At 38.3% G+C, this 23739-nt stretch overlaps 1 protein-coding gene across 3 annotated transcripts in view; it reads left to right on the forward strand.

Moving 5' to 3' along the window:
* The first annotated feature begins 1021 nt into the window (after positions 1–1021).
* LOC146505363 (ATP-binding cassette sub-family C member 2-like) overlaps positions 1022–23739 on the forward strand; it is a 35807-nt gene continuing 13089 nt past the window's right edge. For 2 of the 3 annotated variants that reach the window (XR_014877421.1, XM_085181758.1), the window contains exons 1-18: positions 1022–1246; positions 1728–1904; positions 11443–11583; positions 11661–11798; positions 11971–12093; positions 12196–12251; positions 12337–12568; positions 12745–12923; positions 18209–18386; positions 18943–19197; positions 19852–19917; positions 20086–20223; positions 20304–20450; positions 20531–20615; positions 20730–20796; positions 20950–21076; positions 21850–22026; positions 22231–22398. Coding sequence is in view for 2 of the 3 variants with exons in the window: in XM_085181758.1 (XP_085037884.1) it covers positions 1202–1246; positions 1728–1904; positions 11443–11583; positions 11661–11798; positions 11971–12093; positions 12196–12251; positions 12337–12568; positions 12745–12923; positions 18209–18386; positions 18943–19197; positions 19852–19917; positions 20086–20223; positions 20304–20450; positions 20531–20615; positions 20730–20796; positions 20950–21076; positions 21850–22026; positions 22231–22398 (2499 nt within the window). In the remaining variant the exon portion in view is untranslated. The remainder of the gene's footprint in view (positions 1247–1727; positions 1905–11442; positions 11584–11660; positions 11799–11970; positions 12094–12195; positions 12252–12336; positions 12569–12744; positions 12924–18208; positions 18387–18942; positions 19198–19851; positions 19918–20085; positions 20224–20303; positions 20451–20530; positions 20616–20729; positions 20797–20949; positions 21077–21849; positions 22027–22230; positions 22399–23739) is intronic. The other variant, XM_085181757.1, reaches the window with a different exon arrangement.

Below are 23739 nucleotides of genomic sequence, written 5' to 3' on the forward strand. Positions count from 1 at the left end.
TTTTTATATGACAGCAACATGCAAACATCTTGCCTGTGTAAGATCAGGTTCCCACAAACATCTGTATGAAATATCCAGGAACTAAAAAAATCAAATAATGAAATCAATTAATACTGATTAGGCCTCTGCATCCATTTACATCCATCTATTAAAATTGGCTTTGGAATGGATAAAACAGGCTAATTTTAGGCTTCGGGAAAGGTCTTCCCAACCCTAACCTCAACCTTACTGAAAATTTGTGGATTACACTTAAAAACTGGGTCTATGCTAGGAAACTCACAGATTTGAACTCTACCAATTCTGTCCAGAAGATTGGTCAAATATCCAGCCATAATTACTCCAGAATCTTGTTGACAGCAACCAAAAATGTCATCCGGAGGTGTAACTTACAAAGGAACGTTTGACCAAATATTAGTAGACATGTACTCAGTATGTGTGCTGTACAATCATTCCATCCTGGAAAACGATGACTTCAAAGAAATCATTAAAAGCCAAAAAGTAAAAAGTGTGTTAGGGGAAAAGTCTTACATAACTGAGACTTACGAGACTGAAGAATTAAGGAAAATTCAAACAAACATATCAGACTAGTAACATACAAAGTAATTTGTCTGGAAGGTATGTTGAGAATGACAGCAAACAGACATAATAGCGCCTCATAATACCATATCAGGGACATGTTGATGTTGAAGTTGGTATTGAAGTTTGTGGTGGGTTTTTTTTTTTTTTTGAAAAATTACAATGACATTCATATCAATGATGAGTTTATGTATGTTTTTCACCACAACTGTATGTGTACTTATGACAAAGTGGAACTAGAGTTCTTTTCAAAACCTTACTGTTTTAAAATATTTATGTAGAAAATAACAGGAAAAGGGATCTAATGACCACACTGTAGCCTGTAGTGTACTTTTTGTAGAAACCAGGCACAGATTCAAATCTTGTATTCTCTTCACTAATCCAGCACCTCTCTGTTGAATTAATGTTGTTTCTCTGTAGAGGGAATAAGCAACTTTTTTTTCTGCTTAAAAAAAGTCACGGATCAAAGTCCCTTACAGCCACATCCTACAATTGTCAGTGAACTGTGGGTGGACAGAGGAGAAAGCAGCAGTATTTGAGTAAAACGCGGCAGTAGTGGGGCAGAGGGTGAGAGGCGTCGGCTTGTCTGGTCAGCTGAGGTTGACTGAAGCTATCACTGTAAAGCATGTGTGCGGCAGCTCTGGAGGAGTACTGTGGGTCCATTTTTTGGGTGAGTTAAACAAGCAGAAAGACTGAAGAATTAATTCAAACAAACATATAAGACTAGTAACATACAAAGTAAATTGGAAGGTATGTTGAGAATGACAGCAAACAGACATAATAGCACCTCATAATACCATGTCAGGGACATGTTGATGTTGAAGTTGGTATTGAAGTTTGTGGTGCTTTTTTTTTGAAGATCTTTTTTTCTATACTTTGGAGACATAAAAGCTTTAAGGCAAGTGTAAAAAGGGTAAAAAGCTGTTCATGTTATTGTGTCAGTCTGTTCAACACAGATTAGACAAACAAGAAGGTCATGGTTTGTATTTGTCACAGCAACTATGAAAGGCATCTTCCAAATATGCAGAAAAGGAGATGATTAACGTTCTGGTTTCAGAGTTTCTGGTTTCAGGGAGTTAATCAGTTGCACTTTCTGGTTGCCTTAGAAGGGCAGCAGGACTTTGTTATGCATGTGTGTTTGTGTCCTTCAGAATGCTTCATATCTGAAGCGACCAGACCCAGACCTTCCACTATGTGTGGAACAGACAGTTCTTGTCTGGATCCCCCTTTGTTTCCTGTGGCTCTGTGTCCCATGGCACCTGCTGGCTCTCTGTCAGAGTGCAAATGTAAACACAAAACAATTGTCCAAGCTCTACATCTGCAAACAGGTAAGAAATACTGTCTAATCTTTCTTATCTTCATAAAAAATTGTTGTTTCAGTTCGTAGCTTAGGTAGCTGTCTTCTAGTTTCAAAAGTTTAACCGTATACTGTAAAAAAAAATATGGCTGACTGTAAAGTTGTACAGAATTTACAGGAAAAACAGAATTTCTGTTATTTTTAAATACATAAAATATGAATCAAATTACAATAAAATCACAGTATAAGATGACAAAATGACATTAAAACTAGTTTCTGTACTTTCACATGGATTTGTTGTCAGTTAACATATTTGTTGTGTTTTGATGGAAGCATTTGTTTTGTTGAGTAAAAGAAGGATGTAGTCTGAGTTTCTAATCATTTATTGCCTCAAGCAGTTCAAGCCATAAGCATGTACATGGATCTCTTTCATTCAGAAAAACACTGTCTGCAAGCAGTTAGCTGTAACCAACTTCCTGAAAGAGACTGACCTTCCCTTAACATTACAGAGAATGATATTCAATTCAATTCAATTCAATCTTTATTGGCAGACTTCATGTCCATAAAAACAAGACAGAAACACCCCCCCCCCCCAACACAAGGTATAAACCATTAAATATATATAAGTATATAAATAAGTATATAAAGCATTTGTAAAAATATAAAACCATAATATACATAAAACACAATTACTTAAAATAAATCAATAAATACACAAACACTTTAACCAGTGCTTTCTCAGACTGGATGAGTAACGGGAACCACTCACTGTCGGATCTGTAAGTGCTAAAATTATACTGTTACTCGAACCATCCAGTCGTTCTCTAAAATTGAACATTAACTTTCTTAAAAGTGCTTTAAAAGTCCAAACACCCACAGCTACAAACATCTGGCTGGCACTACCCCTTCTAGGTATCCTACAAAGGATTCTCATCGCATCATTATATGCAACATGCAGCTTCAGCATGCTACATTGTTTGTAGGATGACCACAAGGGGGCAGTATATAGCGGTGTGCAATACGCTTTAAACAAAGCCACTTTAACTGGAAGTGAACAAAAGCTGAATTTGCGTGCAATAGTATTTGCCTGCACATAGAGCTTGCATCGTTGTCTGTACATGTCATCATCATCATTCATTTGCTCAGTAATAAAGTGACCGAGGTATTTCACCTTTTTATGAACTTCAAGAGTTTTGTGTGCCAGTTTAAACAAAGGGAAATTTAGCTGTTTATCCTGCTTGGTTCTACATATCAAAACAGCACTTTTAGCAGCATTGTACTCAATGTCATATTGCACACCATATTCAGTACAGACATTAAGAAGATCCTGTAATCCAGCACTGCTTGGACTAAAAACAACCAGGTCATCTGCATACATAAGATGATTTATCAATGTTTTACCTAATATACACCCAGTGTTACAGGCTCTCAGCTGTATGGACAAATCATCAACATATAAATTAAATAAAATTGGAGACAAAATCCCACCCTGTCTGACACCATTGCTGACACCAAAGGGGGCAGAAATACTGCTTCCCCATTTAACCTGCATGTTCTGATGAGCGTACCAGTAAGAGAGAATCCTCACGATGTATTGAGGAACTCCCCGTGTCTTCAATTTATCAAAAAGTTTTCTGTGGTTCACTCGATCAAAAGCCTTAGAGGCATCAATGAAACACATGAGGACAGATGAATTTTTAGCCCTATACAAACTGACTATTTCCTTGAGTGCATATATGCACATGTCAGTGCCGTGCTTTGGTTTGAAGCCAAACTGATTATCCAGAGAAGAGATGAACACACTAACTCTGTCAAACAAGATTCTTTCTAACACCTTAGATAAAATACTGGCTAGTGCAATTGGCCTGTAATTATCCAAACAGCTCACTTTTGCAGCTTTGTCCTTCATAACTGGTACCAGTAAAATACACAGCATTGAGTCTGGTAATATGCCATGAATCATAAGCCCAGTGAAACAGAGTGCTAAAAAAGGAGCTAGCCTTAAACTAGCATGTTTTAAATGTTCTGCAGTGATGTGATCCAAACCAGAAGCTTTATTATCAGACAACCTATGAATGGCTTCATATACTTCATGTGTCCTGACACTTATTGTGTCATTACTCATGTCAAGATTGTCCTCATATGGATCACTTTTTATACAGTTAAACAACGCACTGTAATGCTGTCTCCGTAATGCTGCAATGTTATCTGCCCCAGAAACACCTTCAACAGTTGATGGTAGAGATGGTTTACAGTTATTAAGAGCTTTCACCTCTTTCCAAAAATCTGCCATATTATTACACAGCATTTTCCTGGCCAAAGAATCTGCTCTCAGCATTTGCTCATTTTTAGTTATAAAGCGAACAGTGTACTTATATCTGGCATTCGCACATTTTTTCTGTTCAAATTCTGGGCCTTGTTTAGGTCTACCAGCCTTGGCCCAACATTTATAAGCTATGCGAGCTTCATCATGGTACATGGATACATGTTCTTTCCAGCCAGGTCTGATGTTAGGTTTCTTATGCTTATATTGTTTATCAAGCAGTGTACCACTTTCATACAGAGCAGTCACTATATCATCATACATGGAGCAGAGTAAATGTTTATGCACAGCATTCTTACAGTTGACATCCTTGCACAAAATAGCTTCTTTGGGCAAAGAAATGTTGTTCAGATGTATATCGGTATTACTATGATAAGCTAAGAAATCATCTTCACTACATGCTGACCAGTCTAATTTTACGCTGGTAGCAATATTAGTAATATTATTCCCAGTTGTTGCTGGCATTTGTTCCACATTCACAGTAAAACCAAAAGGTATATGATCTGACACAGTTACCTCATACCTAATAGTCATGTTTGCTAAAGCTGCATGTCCATCAGCTGTACAGATACAGTGGTCCAGCCATGATGTACTATGCCAGGCTTCACTTATGTATGTATAGCTGTCTGCAGGCAGTAACACTTTGGTAGACAAGATAAGATTATTAACTTGACAAAAGTGAGTTAAGTGGTTAGCAAACCGAGAACTGCTGTATGTGAGATCAGCATTAAAATCACCCAAAACATATATGCTGTAAGTATCGTTGTCTTGAATAAATGCATTAATAAAAGCCAGCCTACTGAGGTATTCTTGCTCATTTTGACAAGATTCATAGGGAGTATAAATATTAAGAATGATAAAACTACTATTGTTCTGTGTATATTGTATACCAATACACCAGTCTACATCCAGTCTAATGGGCTTTATCACAGGGTCTATTTTTTTATCCCAGAGCACAGCAACCCCTCCAGGTATTCTGCCTCTGACTATAGCTGTGCTGAGATCAGTTGTTGATTCCCCCACTCCCAAAAAACTTGCATTTAGACAGTTAAGTTTTCCCAGGTCCTGTTTGGACAACCATGTCTCCTGCAAGCATAAAATGTCACATTCTGCAAGCAGACTGTCCACTACAATCCGTCGAGCTTTGTCCCCTGCACTCTGTCCCAAACGTAGACCACGACAGTTGTAAGATAATATCCTAATAGACATCTTCATGTTGATATGTTGGTACCAAAAGGCGCAGTTATCTCCCCTGCTGGATCCCCTGAGCTTGGCACCACCGTACCGGGCTTACGAGGTTCATAAAAACGCCGGACCAGAGCCCCTTCAGGCCAGAGTTCAGGATTGTACATTTCACCCACATCATTACATTCAGCAGTAACCTTGAAAGAGCCGAACCTGCTACGTTTACCAGCAATTTTTTGACAGGTCACATCTCTTTTGAGTTTCTCTCTCAAGTACAGAGCAAGAGTTTCTGCATCTACATCCAGGGCAAATTTAGTGGCAAACACGCTCACCAATTTAGTTTTCACAGTTCTGATTGTACTCACAGCTCCAGTGCCAATAATCGATACAGGTTCAGGCCTCTTATTGTGTCCAGTGGTAACAGCATGCATTCCTGAACCCGAATTAACCTTCTCCAGCTTGTGACGAGGCTTGCCATTTTTCACAACTTTACTCCATTGTGGGGAGCATGTAGAAAGCACTGTCTCAACGGGATCCTCCGTTGTTGCTGTAGTTTCCATATTACGACCTGAGGCTGTCGTCGGAGCCCGATCTTGACCACATAGCAACATCTCCGGACAAAACGCTGACACTGTGCTTGTCCCAGTCCTTGAAGCAGCCAAAGCTCCGGCTTCCTGCCTTCCGCGCGGGCCGCCTTTACTTCGACTCCCCCACCACTCCTCTGCGTGTTTCCCCAGGGGAAAGTAGGAAGCGGTCCCCGACCCCTGAGCATTCAGCGTAACAGGCTCAGCCGGTACCTCAGGCCGACACTCAAGAGCAGTCACATGGTGGTCGACCTCCACAGCATTGGTCATGACTTGCTCGCAGACATCCGCCTGTAGTTTAACTACATGTTTTAAAGCACCCACCTCAGCACACAGCTGGTCCATTCGCCGTAGTAGACAACACACATCCATGCTGGAGTATGTAACAGGCGGCAAATCATCCAGGTGATGAGATACAAATCTTGGGATATTCTCCCCACACTCATTCAGCACTTTAAGACAGAGTTTAATATTGTTGGCGTCTTTATGCTGTCCTTTATATCCGACGCACCGCTGTAAGGTAGAGGGGCAGAGCTCAAACAAAACTTTCTTGGAGGCTTCAATCCCCTCGGATTCAAATGTGTTCGTGGCCAACAACACAATTTCATCCTGACTTAAAGTTTTGATTTTTACAGCAAGGAAATTAAGTAGTTCATCCTCTACAATTACCCTTCCATCAGTTGTTTTATATATCTCTGGTTTTAATCGTGACCGTTTGAAAGTCGGAGCTACGTCTGCACCACCACCTGCTACATCCGCCATTTTGTCTCATATCTGTCTGCATTGTTATTATCCAAAGTGTTATTTTACTTTATTTTTATCTCAATACTTTTTAAGTACTGTCGAGTTTAAATATATCAATTTGTGCTTTCAATTGGTCAAAACTGTTGGGATCTGGCCCCACTCCTCGGGTGAGAGCGGCTGGTGCCTGGCAGGGGCAGTGTTCCTGCTCTCCTGATGTGGTCCTGTGCGCGTCAGCTGCCTGCCCAGCTGCCTGTGAGCCCAGGCTCATGACCAAGCCTGTGGTGCGCCACCATCGCTTGCCGTGCGGTCGAGAAGACCAGCTTCACTGTTGCCACTGGACAAGCAGCTGGCGTGGTTCGTTGCATGGCTGTGGGGAGGCTGACACACCTGAGCTGCATTAGCTTGTCACGCCTCCCCTGCCTATAAGGGCAAACAAGGTCCTGAAGGATATTGTTGTTGGTGTGTGTAGATGTGTACAGCAACCAAGCGTGTGTTTAAAAGCATTAATATGTGGGCGGTTCCATCGCTCTCCTGTCACAGACTTGTTGGTGTCAAAGGGTATTGTAAAAATGTGAGTTTGAATAAGCTCTCTGAGCTTTTTAAGGAAATTCGGTGAAAATCCTAAAAAGTCATTGAACTATATGGAAAGTACAAAGTTAGCATAGTCCTGATTGTAGAATTTTTCATTTTCCTTCAGTGTTTCCTCAATGTGCTCATTCAGTGTTCTTCAGTCTGTTCTTGTCTCCTCGATTCAAATTATTGTTTCTCATTCCCTGTGTTTTTTTATGTTAGTCATTTGTCTCCTGTATCTTGCAATTAGTTTTGCTTTCTTTTTAAGCTGTGCCTTTTTCTCCAGCTATTTCTGCATCCCTTAATTCTTATGTGTGGTTTTTATAACCTAATTCCTTTGTTCTTTGTCAGATCATTTGTTAACCTGCTTTCATGAGCTCCAAGTTCTCTGAAAAAGCTTTTTGCTGTTCATTTTTCCCCTATGGACTGTAATCATCCTAACGGAAGATTAGTTTTCACTAAAGGTTTCTCAGTATTGCATTAACATTCCCCTCTTTCCACACTTCATGCTAGTTCACAAATGCACAAATGCAGAAAAACAGCTACACAATGAAATACACAATCAGTACATATATGACTCATTTTACAGACTGTGCCTTTGCGCTGGACTATCTATCCAACCTGAATGGAATGGCTGTACCATCCAGTGACACTAGTTTTGAAAGGGACTCTACCAAAATTTATAATAAAACCTGCAGACAAACGGTGAGCAGTAGCTAACATTCTTCAATAAAAACCAACAAAACCAAGCTTGATGAGAGCAGTCATCGCAGGGCAAACGACCGACAGAGCCTCTCCCGAACCCAGCACAGCCCTGAGTGGTGGGCGGATCGATCCAAGCATCGAAACCAATTCGGCATCGATATCGGATCGTTACTAGCGTGGTGAGATTGATTCTTTACTTTACGTTCCACTCTCATTTGCAATGCTGTGGTTTCGGCAAAGACGAAACAGCCAGACACACATTGCTCCCCCTCTTGTGTTTAAATGTTGCGCCGTCACATGACGTGACTTAGACGCATTGGGTCTTGTTAAGTTGTTTACATATCATTTATATTTTTACCAGTTCTTGTTGTTGTTGTCATTGAGAATTTTAATTGTATAGTTTCTCAACAGCACTTGTTTGTTTTAATTTGTTTACTGGTTTGCACTTTTTACTTAAGATTTTTCTAGAAAATTTTTTTATCATATTCATTTTCTATAAGCATTTTCTATTTAATTATAAAATTTGTCCTAATTATGTCCTGGGAACACTTAAGGTCATGAAAATTAATCGAGATTTAGCAATTCAATGGTGCATCGACCTTCTTTATTTAAAAGTACCGATATCAGTATCGGTATCCATATCGGTATTGGCGATATTGGCCCCTATTTACTTGGTATTGGATCGATACCAAAATATGCACTATCACACACCACTAGTTTAAATACTCTTGTTGTCAGCTGTGTTGGAAATGGTCCCTACTTCTCACTGGTCCTCTTGAAGCCTTTGGATGCGCCTTTTGGATGATTTCCTTCCGTAACACTGCACCTGTAATTTTAAAATGAAAACTACCCCAGAAACCTTCTTTTGCCATATGTTCCTTGCCATGTGTCAATTTAACACAATTAGAGAAGCACAAGAAGATATGTGGATTATCTCTTAAAAAAATTCCAGGGCTTCTCCACTGGAATAGATCTGCTCCAGGCCTGTATCCCTATGTTAAAAAAAACATTATCCAGTGGTGTGTCCTGCTGTAAATCATGTGATTAAATCATATGATTAACCGTCTGCTGTGGAAAAAGTGACATGGATGTTAGCACAGTGCATTTCATCATCTGTTTGCACACTTTCTCACAGTGACCTTTGCATTGTAAATATGATGTCATGAATAACACACTGCTGGTAAGTACACACAGAATTTGGCAACTGAAAAGTTAAGTCCGCATGGCCCACAAGCTCATGCGACCCTAGTATGGCGCTGTCATCTTCCTGCTCCTGTAAAAAAAAACATACATACATACATCCACCCTTTTCCCCACTGTCTGGGTGGAGTAAGTGCAATCTTGAGGACATTTGTCCCCACTGTCAGTCCAGTCAGTCCCCTCATGTTTACTGCTGATAGCAGAACTTCTTGTGCCGCATACTTAAGTTTCAGCAATATGACATCATTTCAAAAGGAAAAATAAGAATTTAGAATGAAGAATTCTAAATTTAGAATTTCAAAACACTTTCATCCACCAGCCACACACTTCACACAACATTAATTGTCTATTAGATAGTGAGTCTCTTCCCATGTAACCAGGTGTGTGCCATGGTAAAACATCCCCCACACATCAGGAACAAGAAACTCAATAATCTATTAGGGTCGGCACTTACTTATTTAAGCTCTCTACAGCATTCTGTTCAACTCAGTTCAATCATCTTTCCCCAATATAATAATAGTCTGCTAGTTTATATACAGTGTTGGGAAGGTTACTTTTAAAATGTATTCCATTACAGATTACAGGATACATGTCCCAAAATGTATTCTGTAACATATTCCGTTACGTTACTCAATGAGAGTAACGTATTCTGAATACTTAGAATTACTTAATATAGTATCATGCTGTTTACAACTACGTGAATGTACTATTGCTGTGATTTATTACTGTTACTGAAGGTCCGCGGCTCCAAACCGTAGTAAAGGGACCTCTGGCTAATACGGTGGGTTCTGTGTCGGGCTCGTAGCCAAAAACTAGTTTTACTTTGTTGTCTGGGTCAACTTTGCTAGCGAGAGACAGAGAGAGGCGTTGAAAGGCTGCTCCAATGGAACTTATTGTTTTTGGAGGAAAACACGAACACGGTGTACAGTCGAGTCTTAATAGCTTACTTACAACTGGGCTCGTCAGGCACTCTTCTTGGCTGCAGTGGTTATTATTATATTTACATGCTTCCAGCTCCCGTTTTTGCTCAATGACAGCTCGTACATTTCCTTTTTCTCCCTCCCTCGCTCACAGACACATAACGTGTATGGCAGTCCATTCTCACTGCAGCACGGACTACACTGCCTATGATGCTACTTTCTTTAGAGCTATACCGGTAGCATTCTGCCTATTAGCTTAGCACAACAAAAAGGCCTCTCTCACCCAGGAAACAAGATGATAATAACAGAAAGGCATGCTTAAAATACTATCTGATCTTCATGAGCTTTATTGCATGTGTGTCTGTGTTAGTAGGATTAATGCATTTATACTTATTTTTGTCATTTTTGTGTACCTCTCCTCTTTGCGGCGCTCCAGACACTTTCTCAATTCTACACTCCAAGGCAGTTGGTTTTTCTCTCCAGGCTCCTTAACCCAATTTCATTTCCCACATTAAAACAACAGTGTTCCTCCATATGTCCTCCCCCTCCTGTGGTCTCCTCTCCCCAACCTTGCAGCAGTCCAGTGACACTCAGTTCTCTTCAGCTTTGTCCTGTGTATTGCCACTGTCTCTTCCATTGGTATTTTACTCCAAATGTGGCAAATGTCAAATTCGGACAGTCTTCCCAAGGTACATTCACATAGTGCAGTTCCAGCTTGTTATACTGTGAGTGAGAGTATTGCAATTACAATACAACAAAAAGGTGAATCAATTAACTTTATATTCAGATACATATAAAAATCCATTTTACAGTTGATATAATCAAAAATAAACAGTAAATTGTCAATAATCTAATGAGAATTTCAATCACTGTTTTGCTTAGTTCACCTAGTTTAAGTATGTTTTTAAGGGTATTATAGAATCTTTTGCATTAAATATGGAATAACAGTACATGAACTTCCTAAGACCCGAACTCTTTCATGTCATGCATTTTTAATTTCTCTTTGCTATTTGGGCTGATTGGGACCTGATGAATGTAAAAACAAAGAATTACCAGATTTTTGTTTATTTTTATTTTTTTTTTACCTGATTTTTGTTTCTAAGATAAATGAGATCCACATATGAGGACGTTTGTTTTAAATTTCGATAGAACAGTGGCAATATAATGTCCTCGTAGGTGGATATCAGGCCCTTGCAGAGCAAAATTTAGTATTTTGGTCTAGACAAAACAAAATGTGATGTCCACATATGTGGACACCGGGTCCTAGGAGGTTAATGCAATTTTTTAATAGAATAACATGATTTATTCTCATGTCTGGTCTGTGTTTTCTTTCCTCAGCTTGTGGTGTCTCTGTTGTTCCTGACGGCCATAGCACACCTGGGAGTCACACTAGGAGAAGATTTTGGTCCAAACAGTGACCAATCTTCAAAAATTGCTGGTGTATATTACGCAAATCCAGTTTTATTTGCAGTCACATGGGTAAATAGAGCCTTTATATTTATTTATTTAAATTTGAAAGGATTTGTTTTTATGTTCTGATGTGTCTTCTTTGTTAGATCCTTGTCCTGCTTTGCCATGAAGGATTAAGACGGGAAGGAGCAATAGACTCTGCCTCTATTTTCCTCTTCTGGTTGCTCCTTGTAGTGTGTGACATCTTTCCTTTCCAGACCCTCCTACGAGATGCTCTCAGACTGGTATGAGTGAAGACATTTGATCAAGTTGGATTAAAGTAGAAGAAAGATAGTCGATTTAATCAGACATGTTGCAATTACTTGATATGACTGACTCCATATTTTCCATAACGCGCCGTTTTTTGTGTCTTCGGGACCCTTTAAAGTATTTCTTTCTCTCATTTTTGGTATTTAGGGCGAGGTCCGTGATGTCCCACGTTTCAGCCTTTTCTACATTTCTTTTGGGCTTGAACTGATTTCATTAGTTCTTTCTACTGTGGCTGATATCCCCCCAGAAGCCAAAGACCTTATAAAAAAGGTACCCTTTATTTGTTATTGGTCTTGTTTGTTTGTTTTCAGAGGGTGAAGTTTTATAAGCATAGATTAAATAAGATAGATTGAACCTTGTTTTTATCCACAGAATCCTGAAGCAGGTGCAGCATTTTTGAGTAGAATAACATTCAACTGGTTAAACAGGTAACATTAAGGTCACTATAGTCGGAATCTTAACAAGCACCTACATATGTGCTCCATGTCTTCAAAGTTCTCATTGTTTTTACAGTATGGTTTTAAAAGGCTACAAACAACCTCTGGTTCAGGAGGACATGTGGGATCTGAATGAGAGTGATAGCACTGCTTTCATCAATGAGCGTTTCCAGCATTTCATGAAGCCTGAGTTGGATGCAGCTAGGGTCCGCTTCCAGAACAAGATGAAAAAGAAATTGTTTCAGAACATAGACAGTGCCCAGGAAGACCCACAGCAAAATGGGCTTTCCAGTGGTCTGGAGAAAGGGGTGAGTTAGGATGTACTAATGATGGTGAGAGCATTTAATGAAAATCACTTCCACTCACATGTACACAATCTTGAGCTACAGTCCAAACGGATTTTACCAACACCACTAATCAACATCACTATGTTTTTTTTCTGAATAAATCTCATCAACTGTGCTTGAACGATCTGTTCTTTTAGGAGGAAAGGGGGGAGACAGAAGATGAAAAAAAGAAAAATGACAATAAGGAGGAAGAGAACTATCCCAATTCATGGCTGATTACCACCATTTACAAGACCTTTAAATGGATTCTGATTGAATCTTTCTGCTTCAAACTTCTGCAGGATGTGTTAACCTTTGTCAGTCCTCAGCTTCTTAAGTGAGTAAGATATTACAGAACGTTACAGAAATAAAACAACAGATTTAAGAGAAGAACAATGTTGTGCTTGTACAATGTCGCTGGACTTAAACCAGCAACTGAGCTGTGTTGTAATCTGCAGTGGACTACAATGGTCTCTTCATAGTTCACTTTTCTGACCTTCTGATGCATATTTTTCAATAAGACAATTATATTACTTAACTCTTTGGGCTCTATCCTGGCCACTTCACTTTTCTTTTTTTGTTCTGTTAATGCAAATGGAATGAAACTTCCCAAAAGTGTGTATTCTTTTCAGATTTTTTAATTTTCAACATCAGCTCCTTAATAATGTCAATAATACAGTGGCTTGCAAAAGTATTCGGCCCCCTTGAACTTTTCCACATTTTGTCACATTACAGCCACAAACATGAATCAATTTTATTGGAATTCCGCGTGAAAGACCAATACAAAGTGGTGTACACGTGAGAAGTGGAAAGAAAATCATACATGATTCCAAACATTTCTTACAAATAAATACCTGAAAAGTAATACCTAAATTAATACCTAAGTAATACCTAAAATTGATTCATGTTTGTGAGAAAGTTCAAGGGGGGGCAAATACTTTTGCAAGTCACTGTGTACACTATACACCAAATTGTTCCTCTTGGCTCTATCGTGGCCATTTTTGGCCAATTGAAACCCATTATAACCACCTTTTTTGATTCCTTGTTATTGACAGTACTATATCATGCAATTTAGGTAAAATTGCTTTCATTCTAAACTCAACACATGAAAATTGTAGTTTTTCATGTTTATTACCAAATTACATCATTGACCCATTTTTGGCCAAACAAGCAATTACATGTAATATACCTAGTTTCTAGTAGCGGCCTTTGATGGCTTACCACACTCCAATGGACCAAAATAATGAAACAATTTGGACATAGGTTTGATCTTAAGGATCTAATAGTTTTTGTTTGTGCATGATATTGCAGCACAAACATGTATTTGCAAGATAGACTGGTATAAATAATGACGCATCAAATATTACATAGGCTGCAGTGAATTTCTGTCAATGCAGGCTATTGAGCTTCGAGGTTCCCAGTCGAACTTAGCTTTGAAGCACATGTTAAAAGCAATTTTACTCTTGTATTTTTCATAAAAAGAGACCATACCCAAAATATTAACTCTAAAAAAAACAAACAAAAAAAACAATCACAGGCCATTTTGCAGAGTTCAAACCTGCAGCTGCAGCTCAAACTGCAACAACACTGTTTATAAACGTGTCCTGGATTTATGCAGGTGCAGACAGTGCTGCTGCTGTAAATAAGCCTAACAGCTTCCAGATCATAGGCAATATGGCAATAAAGTCATCACTGCTTCAAGCACTGTCTATATGATCTGGTCAGAGAGCAAGGACAGCATGCAGTCATCTGCTCTTGAAGCAAAGACATCTGCCCAAGATGAAGAAACTTCCTCTCCAGAAGATGAAGGGACAATCTCCAAAGAAGCTGACTGCATCACCACTGATGAAGAGTACTAGCCAGTGCCTGAATCCTCTTCTTTGGGGGAGGATTGGGGTTGGGGGGCATGGAGGTGGAGGCCAAGCAACTGATGGAAAAGAACATAGGAGCATTTTCTGATACCGAGGAGCTGGTGACTGAGTGGATCCCTCGTGAAAGGAAAACTATGTGGGTCCCACTACTGAAGAGAGACTGCTCTACAATCCAGTTCCCACTGGTATCAAACTAGGGCTCACCCTGTATGCAGTTCCCTGCATTAGCAGCCTGAGATCTACTTTTGACATTTTTATAACAAAGGAGATCTTTTAGCTGCTGTGCACCCTTACAAACCTGCACGGGAGGCGAAGGTGTGAGGATTGGAGGATTATAGATGAAGTGGAGATGTGAGCCTACACCAGGATAAAGCAATACAAAAGTATGTTGGATGACAACACTGGAAGTTCTCAGGAAGTTAAAAAAAAGGCATGGGGTTCAGACTCCAACTGACGGAGGAGCTCCGAGGACAACGTCTTAACTTTGGTCACCTTGGCAGGGGAACTCATCAGATGAAAACTGGCACAGGGGAAACAACCCAGAGCTTCCTCCACAGCTCCTCTGGTTGCAACAGAGGAAGATTTTGTTGTCTGTCTTTGGCTTCACCAAAACTACCACGGCGATATCCCACATCCCAAAGCAATGGAGGAATGTGCTTCTTTTGACAGCAACACACAAGGAACCAGCAGTCAGTGATGGGGAATAGAGGACGCCTGGAAGCAAGAAGCAATTCTGCACTACAATAGGCACAAATACAACTTGGATAACTTAGAGAGGATGTTGGCAACTTGAGTTGTAGAAGAAAAACTAACTGATGGCTGATGGCTCTTTTCTCCAATCTCCTGGATGTCTTGGGATACGATGTCTTTGTCCCGCCGGAAACAACTTCACTGAAGTGGGGGAGTCCTCTACAACGTACAAATGGAAGAGCTGGGGTACATGCTGGTGACCTCAACAACTGCTTGTCCCTGTTTCTCAGCCACTTCTGCCATTGATCTCAAGATACAATAGTCTGAACCAGAGTGTGACCCACACCTCACCAACAAAATGAGAAGAAGGTGCAAAAGGTGCACTTCTAGGATTGGAACAGCAGCCCCTTGCACCAAGTGTAGAAAGTGTGCTTACAAAAACCACTCTACTGTGGTTAGTACATCTTGCTGCTAATGAGGATGCTCACAGAAGCACACACTGGAATATACATTTTGATCATTTTAGTGGTCATTTCACTGGTTATTTGGTCATTAAATGGCCTTTCTGGCCACTAACACACCATGTGTGATTTTCTTTTTGGCCATTCACCCCACCCCCCACCCCCCCCAAAAAAATAAATAAAATAAAATAAAGTAAAAATAAATCATTGTTACTGTTACTCATACTGACCTCCAACGATGATTAAAAAAATATTAGGTTTCATCATTCATATGCTAAAAAATGTGAACTTTATTGCTATTTTCCCAAAAGTGTAGTAATAATACATAATCTAACTGGTATTCAAAGGGTATAATTTCTGAATTTTAATTATATTTTGGTTTTCATGACTAGGACCAGTGCTAATTAAAAAAAATGAAGTCAATGAAAGTAGAAAATGTTTTAATATATATTAATTTTATAGCATTTTGTAAACATAAACAGGGGGTGGCCATTTTTGGCCACAAACAAGCTTAGAGGGAGTTTTTTGGTTTTTCTGTCACTGCACAAAAAAATAAAGGTGCATAAAACTCATTGATACTTTTAGTTATTGCTATGCATCTAACCTCCATCATGGTTAGAAAATAAATCAATTTGCATGTATTATTTAGAAAAAAATAGGGACTTCATGCTTTTGTCCCTATGTAAATCATCGAAATTATGTGATTTAACTGGTATTTAAAGGGTTAAAATTCTGAATTTGAATGAGATTTTGGTCTTGATGAATAGCACTGATGCTAATTTAGAAAATCAGTCAATGAAAGAAGAAAAATGTTTTAATATATATGACTTTTATAGCATTTTGTAAACGTAAACAGGGGGTGGCCATTTTTGGCCACGAACAAGCTGAGAGGGAGTTCTTTTATTTTTCTGTCCCTGCACAAAAAATAATGATGCATATATAATCATTGATACTTTTAATTATTGCTATGCATCGAACCTCAATCATGGTTAGGAAATAAATCAGTTTGCATGTATTATTTAGGAAGAAAATGGGGATCTTATTCTTTTATCCCTATGTAAATCATTAAAAGTATGTGATTTAACTGGTATTTAAAGGGTTAAAATTCTGAATTTGAATGAAATTTAGATTTTCTAGAACATTACTGATGCCAATTTAAAAAATTAAGTCAATGAAAGTGAAATTTTTTTTTCAATATATATTAATTTTATAGCATTTTGTAAACATAAACAAGGGGTGGCCATTTTTGGCCACGAACAAGCTGAGAGGGAGTTTTTATGTTTTTGCTCTCCCTGCACAAAAATAACAATTACATGTCCCAGACTCCACTATTAATAATACAAGAAATTCCAGTAGCACTGCAATTATATAAAATTATGAGATTTGAGGTTGACTTCCAGCTAGTGCAGTGGAAAAACAAACTGGTGTTTAAAGGCTTCAAAATTTAAAAAGTAATAACTATTTTATATTTATGAAAAGAACTGAAGTTATTTAAAAGCTTTATGCAGAAAAAGTGGCAAAAAAACAAAAATAATAAAAATAAAAATTACAGACCTAATCTGTTGGTGGCCACTTTTGGCCACAAACAAGCTGAAAGGGTAGTGATTTTGAACAAACCCAGAGAGTTAAAGGAATTTATGCAATTATCTGTTACAGATGTAACAGTTCTAGCATATTTAGGTAAACATAAAAAAACCCCATTTTGTTCTCTCTTAAGTTTTTTGTTTTTAGATTTACTTGCTATTACCGTTTAAAATCTTTTGTGTTAACTATTTACTATTGCCAATCTGCGGGACCAGCACCCAAATACAGGAAGTCTGGGTCAGCTCTCTGTTTAAGAAGTTCTAATCGCTGGATGAGTATTACCCAGCAGGCAATGCAAAATTCAGATGGGGCTGATGTGGCTCAGGGGGCTCGCCCAGCTTTAATGGTCTCAAAATCGTCTGTGTGTTTTTCCTGCTTATCTGATAAAATCCGGGGACCTGAGTAGCCTTGCAGTCCTGGCCTCCGTCAGGCACATAGTTACAGCGGCTCCCCTCTTTATTGGTGCACTTGGTATTTAAGTGGATTAGCTTTAGGGGGTTTGACAGTAGGCCTCAAGGGTATGTTATGCGTAAATGGCTGAAGTAACCTGTAGGAGCTATTTACATTAAAATGGGTTAATACTCAGATTTTTTGATTCTGATTCTGGGTTTAACTGTTATATTGCTACAAGATCCAAGCCAGATCATGTCTACACACACAAAATCTAGACTCTTACACTACTCAAACTACATTTCTCATTTAACATATTGATCAAACTTATATTTTGATTTATCTTTTATCAAAAATAAAGAAAGATAAAAAATGAAGATAAAAATAAAGATTAAAACTATATATCCCATTACAAAAATTGGATGTTAAACCTTTTCACCCTCTCTCAGATATGTTGAGAAGAAAGGCAGGGGGTATTAAAATTTTCTCTGTCCCTCATGTCTCAACACTGGTGATTCATAACCAATAACAGGAGTGGCAGGATGAAATGAGGACATTGTTAGATAAGTGCTAAAGATGAAGCAGGAAATTAGCATGTTTGCTTCTTTTTTTTCTGTTTTTCCTAGATTGATGATCTCGTTCACTCAGGACAAATCCAGACATGCCTGGGAGGGCTATTTGTATGCAGTGTTACTGATGGTGGTGGCTCTGCTACAGTCTCTGACCCTACAGCAGTATTTCCAGTGCTGCCATGTGCTGGGGATGAAGGTTCGCACTGCACTTATGGCTGCTGTGTATAAAAAGGTAAAAACAGGATTGACAGAACACCATTTATTGACATTGGTGTGAAAAAAAAAATCAAATGCTGTATAATATAAATCACTGTTACACATTAGAAGAAAAAAATTACTAGTCATAATTTTCTGCTTAAGTCAGTTGTCAGATGTTTCAGTTTTAACAAACTTTTATCAGCACATGTCACAGAAAAAAATCTGTGTTAGTCTGTAGCTCTAGTTTCCATCAATACTTTTACTATTGATCTTAATGATTCATTTTGTGAGTTCTCAGTCACTACTGGTGAAGACCCTGATTGTATAGCCAATCAGGATACATAATTTTTGTTTTATGAAGTTTTACCAAATCTTGAAAATCAGGAAATGAAGAAAATACTCCTTAGACATCAAAAACTATTTACATTATTTCTAAAAGAAAGTCAGCTTTGCTTTTTTTCTATATATAGGGTTATGGAGGTTTTTTTTAAGTGACATACAGAGTAAGAAAAAATATCACTTATATGCTTCTCTTACTTAAGTTTCACCCCACATTCTAATTAATTTGCCCTTTTTATCCCTTTTCTAAGGCATTAGTGGTGTCCAATGACACTCGTAAGGAGTCTACAGTTGGGGAAATGGTGAACCTGATGTCAGCAGATGCCCAGCGCTTCAATGATGTGACCAACTTTATCCATCTGCTGTGGTCCTGCCCTCTGCAGATCATCATATCCATTGTTTTCCTGTGGCTGGAGTTAGGACCTTCTGTGTTGACAGGACTGGGAGTCATGGTGTTAATAATTCCAACCAATGCAGTGCTAGCAACCAAGGCCAGAAAACTCCAGGTCAGGGGAAATACTTGCCAAATCTTCTTTGCTTCTGTAAACCTCTGTGCGAGATTCTAAATCAAATAATCAAAATGAGATTAAACTGCAAATTGTAATTTTTTATTCGAAATGTTTAACTACAGTATTGGATTGATTATTTATGTCATGGTCTGAGTGGCAGGCCGTCAGGATGTGAGGAATGAGGACCCAAACGCTGGACTCTTTATGATGAACAGTGCATTTATTTACAGTGCTGTAAATAGTTCACACAATAAATTCAATAAGTTTTATTCAAGATGTTTAACTAAAGTATTGTATTGACTGTTTAATAGATTTTGATACAGTCCCCCTCTTTCAGAGGCTCAAAAGTAGTTGGACAATTGAGTGACATAGCATGCAGGCTCAGCTACGTGTCTCACAGTCAACATACAGATTTGCTCTCATAGACCAGTCTCCCTTTTGTAAACAGACCAAAAATTTCTTTGGAGTTTAATTAATATTAACATTAATGTGAAGAAAGTGATCTCTGTAACTTTCAACATGCGATTCTTGCTGGTGAAAAAGTTGTTTTTTGTTTTTTTTTTTTTCAAATGAATTACACAGAATAAATTGCTGTTCAAAACACTTTATTTATTGCCTGTTTAACATGAGCTACATTGTGTCTCTTTTCAGATAGAGAACATGAACTTTAAAGATAAGAGAATGAAAATCATGAATGAAATTCTAAATGGGATCAAGGTGAGCTCCCTTATTCAGTGTATTCATGGTGTATGTAGATGCCTTCCTTACATCTAAAGCTTTGATGCTTCGTGAAACTGCAGCGACGTCATGAACAATAAGTGCTCTGCTGCCGCACCCTTCCTTCTGCCTCACTGCCTCCTGTCTTTTTCTTTTGTCTCCCACCAGATTCTGAAGCTGTATGCTTGGGAGCCATCCTTCCAGAAGCAGGTGGAAGACATTAGAGGGGAAGAACTAAAAGTCATGAAGAAGTCTGCCTACCTACACTCCTTCTCCATTCTTACCTCATGCTGCAGTCCAGCTCTGGTGAGTTCTGTCAGAGAGCTTCGCAGAGACTAGATTCCAATGGTAAACAACCTTTTTTCTTAAACTGTCTGTACTTGCAGGTTTCTCTGGCCACGTTTGCAATATTTGTTAGTGTGAGCAAGGATAATGTGTTAACTGCTGAGAAAGCTTTTACTTCCATCTCTCTCTTCAACATCCTCCGAGCTCCTCTTGCCATGCTGCCCATGCTCATTGCTTCCATTGTACAAGTAAGTGAACAGAGCTACATCACGCACATGTGATCAAGCCTGTGATGAAATCAAACTTAACCTGTTCTTTGAATTTTCAGATAGCAGTGTCTAAGACGCGCCTGGAGAAGTTTCTGGCAGGGGAAGACATCGACAGTGACATTGTGCGCCAAGACCCCAGTTTCAGTATGTTCACCATTAGAATTTGCACTTTTCTACAGCTGAAGATTGAAGCTTAGTCAGTTTTTATGTGTGCAGATCATCTGTTAAGCTCTGTTTTGGTCTGTGTTCATTTTTTAGATACTGCTGTGCGCATATGTGATGGTTCCTTTGCTTGGGAAAAAGATGCAAAGCCTCTGCTGAAAGAGTATGTCTGTGTTGGTCATCAAAAAGTTACTAGTTAACTTAATTAACTGTGAGATGTTCACCGGGATTTTTTAGCATTGCTTCAGTTTTTCGAGTCTGTTTATTTGCCCCTGATGTGTTCACAGCATTGAGTATAGTTATTATGTGTGTCCAGTGTGAATTTGGACATTGAGCCTGGTCGGTTGGTTGCTGTAGTGGGAGCTGTTGGGTCAGGAAAGTCGTCTCTTATGTCAGCCCTCCTTGGAGAGATGCACAGTACCAAAGGTTTTATCAACATTGGGGTAATGGCTTTTTTCCCGTTTGTATTTATCAGTGTGTGTTAAAAAAAAACAAAACATGCAAAATAAAACAAAAACAAACACATAAAATAAACAATAAAGCATAGAAGACTTTAACAATGACATTACAATATTTTTTATTTTTTTTAAGAATGCAATAATTAAACATTAAAGGCTTTAGCTAACAAAGCAAAGATATAGAAGCAAAGAACAGCAAAAGCTTAATTCGTTCAAGGCAGTTTTCATAATCTGGTCTAAACTCATCAGTATTGGTGGAGATTAATTCAGCCACAGCAGAATAAAGAAGTATATTTTTCTACAAATTGAGGCATTTTAGCACAGTTTTTGTGAAATTGAGACTACCTCTAAACCCCTAAAAAAATTAGCCAAAAGAAGAATAAGAATTTTTGATCAGCAAGTTTTCTAGTTTATAAAATTAAATTCCAGTTTCTTTTTTTGTCTTTTTATTACATAAGTGTCTTTACTCCAGGTTGGTGTGATCAATTTTTTAGAAAGACAATGTAAAACAATGCTAAATCCACTGGGCAAGCCACCTGTTCAAAGACCAGTTTTATCCATATTGAAAAGGGAATAACTCAAATCATTTTACTCACAGAATAAACTAAGTTCAGTGGAGTTTTCTAACATTTCTAGTAAAAGAATTGATTTTTTTTCCCGTCTAGCCATGGTAGTGTTTGGTCTGGATGAAATTTTGTGAATGCCAGTTTTTTATGATAAGACAGATCTGTCTTGAGTAATAGTCTATTTCTTTCCAGGGTTCTCTTGCTTTTGTACCGCAGCAAGCCTGGATCCAAAATGCTACTTTGAAGGATAATATCTTGTTTGGATCTCCACATGAGGAAGAAAACTTCAAAAAAGTCATACAGGCCTGTGCTCTTGCCCCTGACCTTGAGCTGCTGCCTGGAGGAGACCTCACTGAGATTGGAGAGAAAGTGAGTTACACTTTGAACGGTTCAGGTTTTTGGTTACACAAATATTTTTTCTGTATGCAAATGCGGTGTATAGCATTTATTTTAAACACATGTAAAATATTTGTTTCTTAAATACATAAAGTAACAAAACAGAAGAGCTCTTCTGATTATAAAGGAAAGGCTAAAAGAGTGTGTCTCTTTTCCCCTCCTTTCTTCTCTTTTCAGGGTATCAATCTCTCAGGGGGTCAAAAGCAGCGTGTGAGCTTAGCCAGAGCAGTCTACAGTCAGGCTGATATTTATCTATTAGATGACCCTTTGTCTGCTGTGGACTCCCATGTAGGAAAGCATCTTTTTGAAAATGTAATTGGACCCAATGGAATACTTAAAAACAAGGTTTGTGCTTAAAAACATATGCTAAACATTTGATAATTATTTTACAGGAAAAAAGGGAGGAAAAAGGAAAAAAAAAAACTTGCCCATTTCCCATTTAATTTCTTCTGATGAATCTTGACATGAAATACTATCTGCACAGGATATTCCAGCTGTTACTTGCATAGAAAACATGGTGTCTAATTTGTAGTATTTTACCTCATTTTACCCAGGACCCGAGCATTATGTAGAGGTTACAATAGGCTAAATATCACACTAAATGACCAAGATAACGGAATAGCTAATAATGAAAGGTTAGGAATGAAAGCCACTTGGAAATAGAATTACAAGTTAGAAAATGTCACGGCTAGCAAGGCAAGCCATGTGGAGGTGAGATAGGACCCAAAATGCAGGCACTGACTTAAATGAGAGTGAGCTTTATTTACACAATGACAATACAAACAGAAATGGTGATGGCATGTGCAGAACCTAAAGGGAAACCTTTGGGAGGTAACACAAAGACCAACAAGCAGAGAGAACAGCACGGAGGAACACAGGCGGACCAATAAAAAGAAGGAGAAAACACAGGGCTTGTATACACACAGGAGCAGTCAGGGAATGAGAAACAGGAGGGAGACACAGCTGGGGTTCATTATACATAACGAGACAAGGAGAAGCAAAACTAGACACATAGGACTGGGACTATCAAAATAAAACAGGAACTAAGAGACAATTCACAAAGATGCGGACTTGACATGGAGAGACAGACTGAAGGAACATGGCACATGGAACACAAGGAAGACAGTGACTTAAACTAGAAACCAGAATAACAAATAACATCAAGAGAACAAAACCACGAATAACTAATAATCTGGAAACAGAAATTGAACCCAAAACACTGGGAAACATGGCTTTATAAATGATTTTTAAATGATTAAACCAATTATTGTCAAGTCAGTCTGTGAACTGAATTATATTCTCTTTTTGATAAATACAATTTGATAATTTTTCATTTTTCTTTCTTTTTCTTTAATAATTACAATGTTTTTGTAAATCTTGTCAGTTCAGTATTTTTGTTATTGTTGAATTTATATTTAATTCTTCTAATAATTGTCTATTAAAAATCATTAAACTTTGGATATCTTTACTCTATTATTAATTACTATCTCATTTGAACTTTATTAGCGCCTGCTTTAAATTCAATTAATATGCTTTATTACTGCTTTTGCAACACTTCTCATCTGATAGTGAATTTATACTGGTTTTAAAGTCAGGCTGGGAGATATACAGTAGATGTGTTTATATGCTTTATAAATATTAATATTTTCATTTATTTGATTGGTGAATGCACTTGAGTCTCGTATA

Source organism: Neolamprologus multifasciatus, chromosome 13 (genome assembly GCF_963576455.1).
Source record: "Neolamprologus multifasciatus chromosome 13, fNeoMul1.2, whole genome shotgun sequence".
NCBI classification, from domain to species: Eukaryota; Metazoa; Chordata; class Actinopteri; order Cichliformes; family Cichlidae; genus Neolamprologus; species Neolamprologus multifasciatus.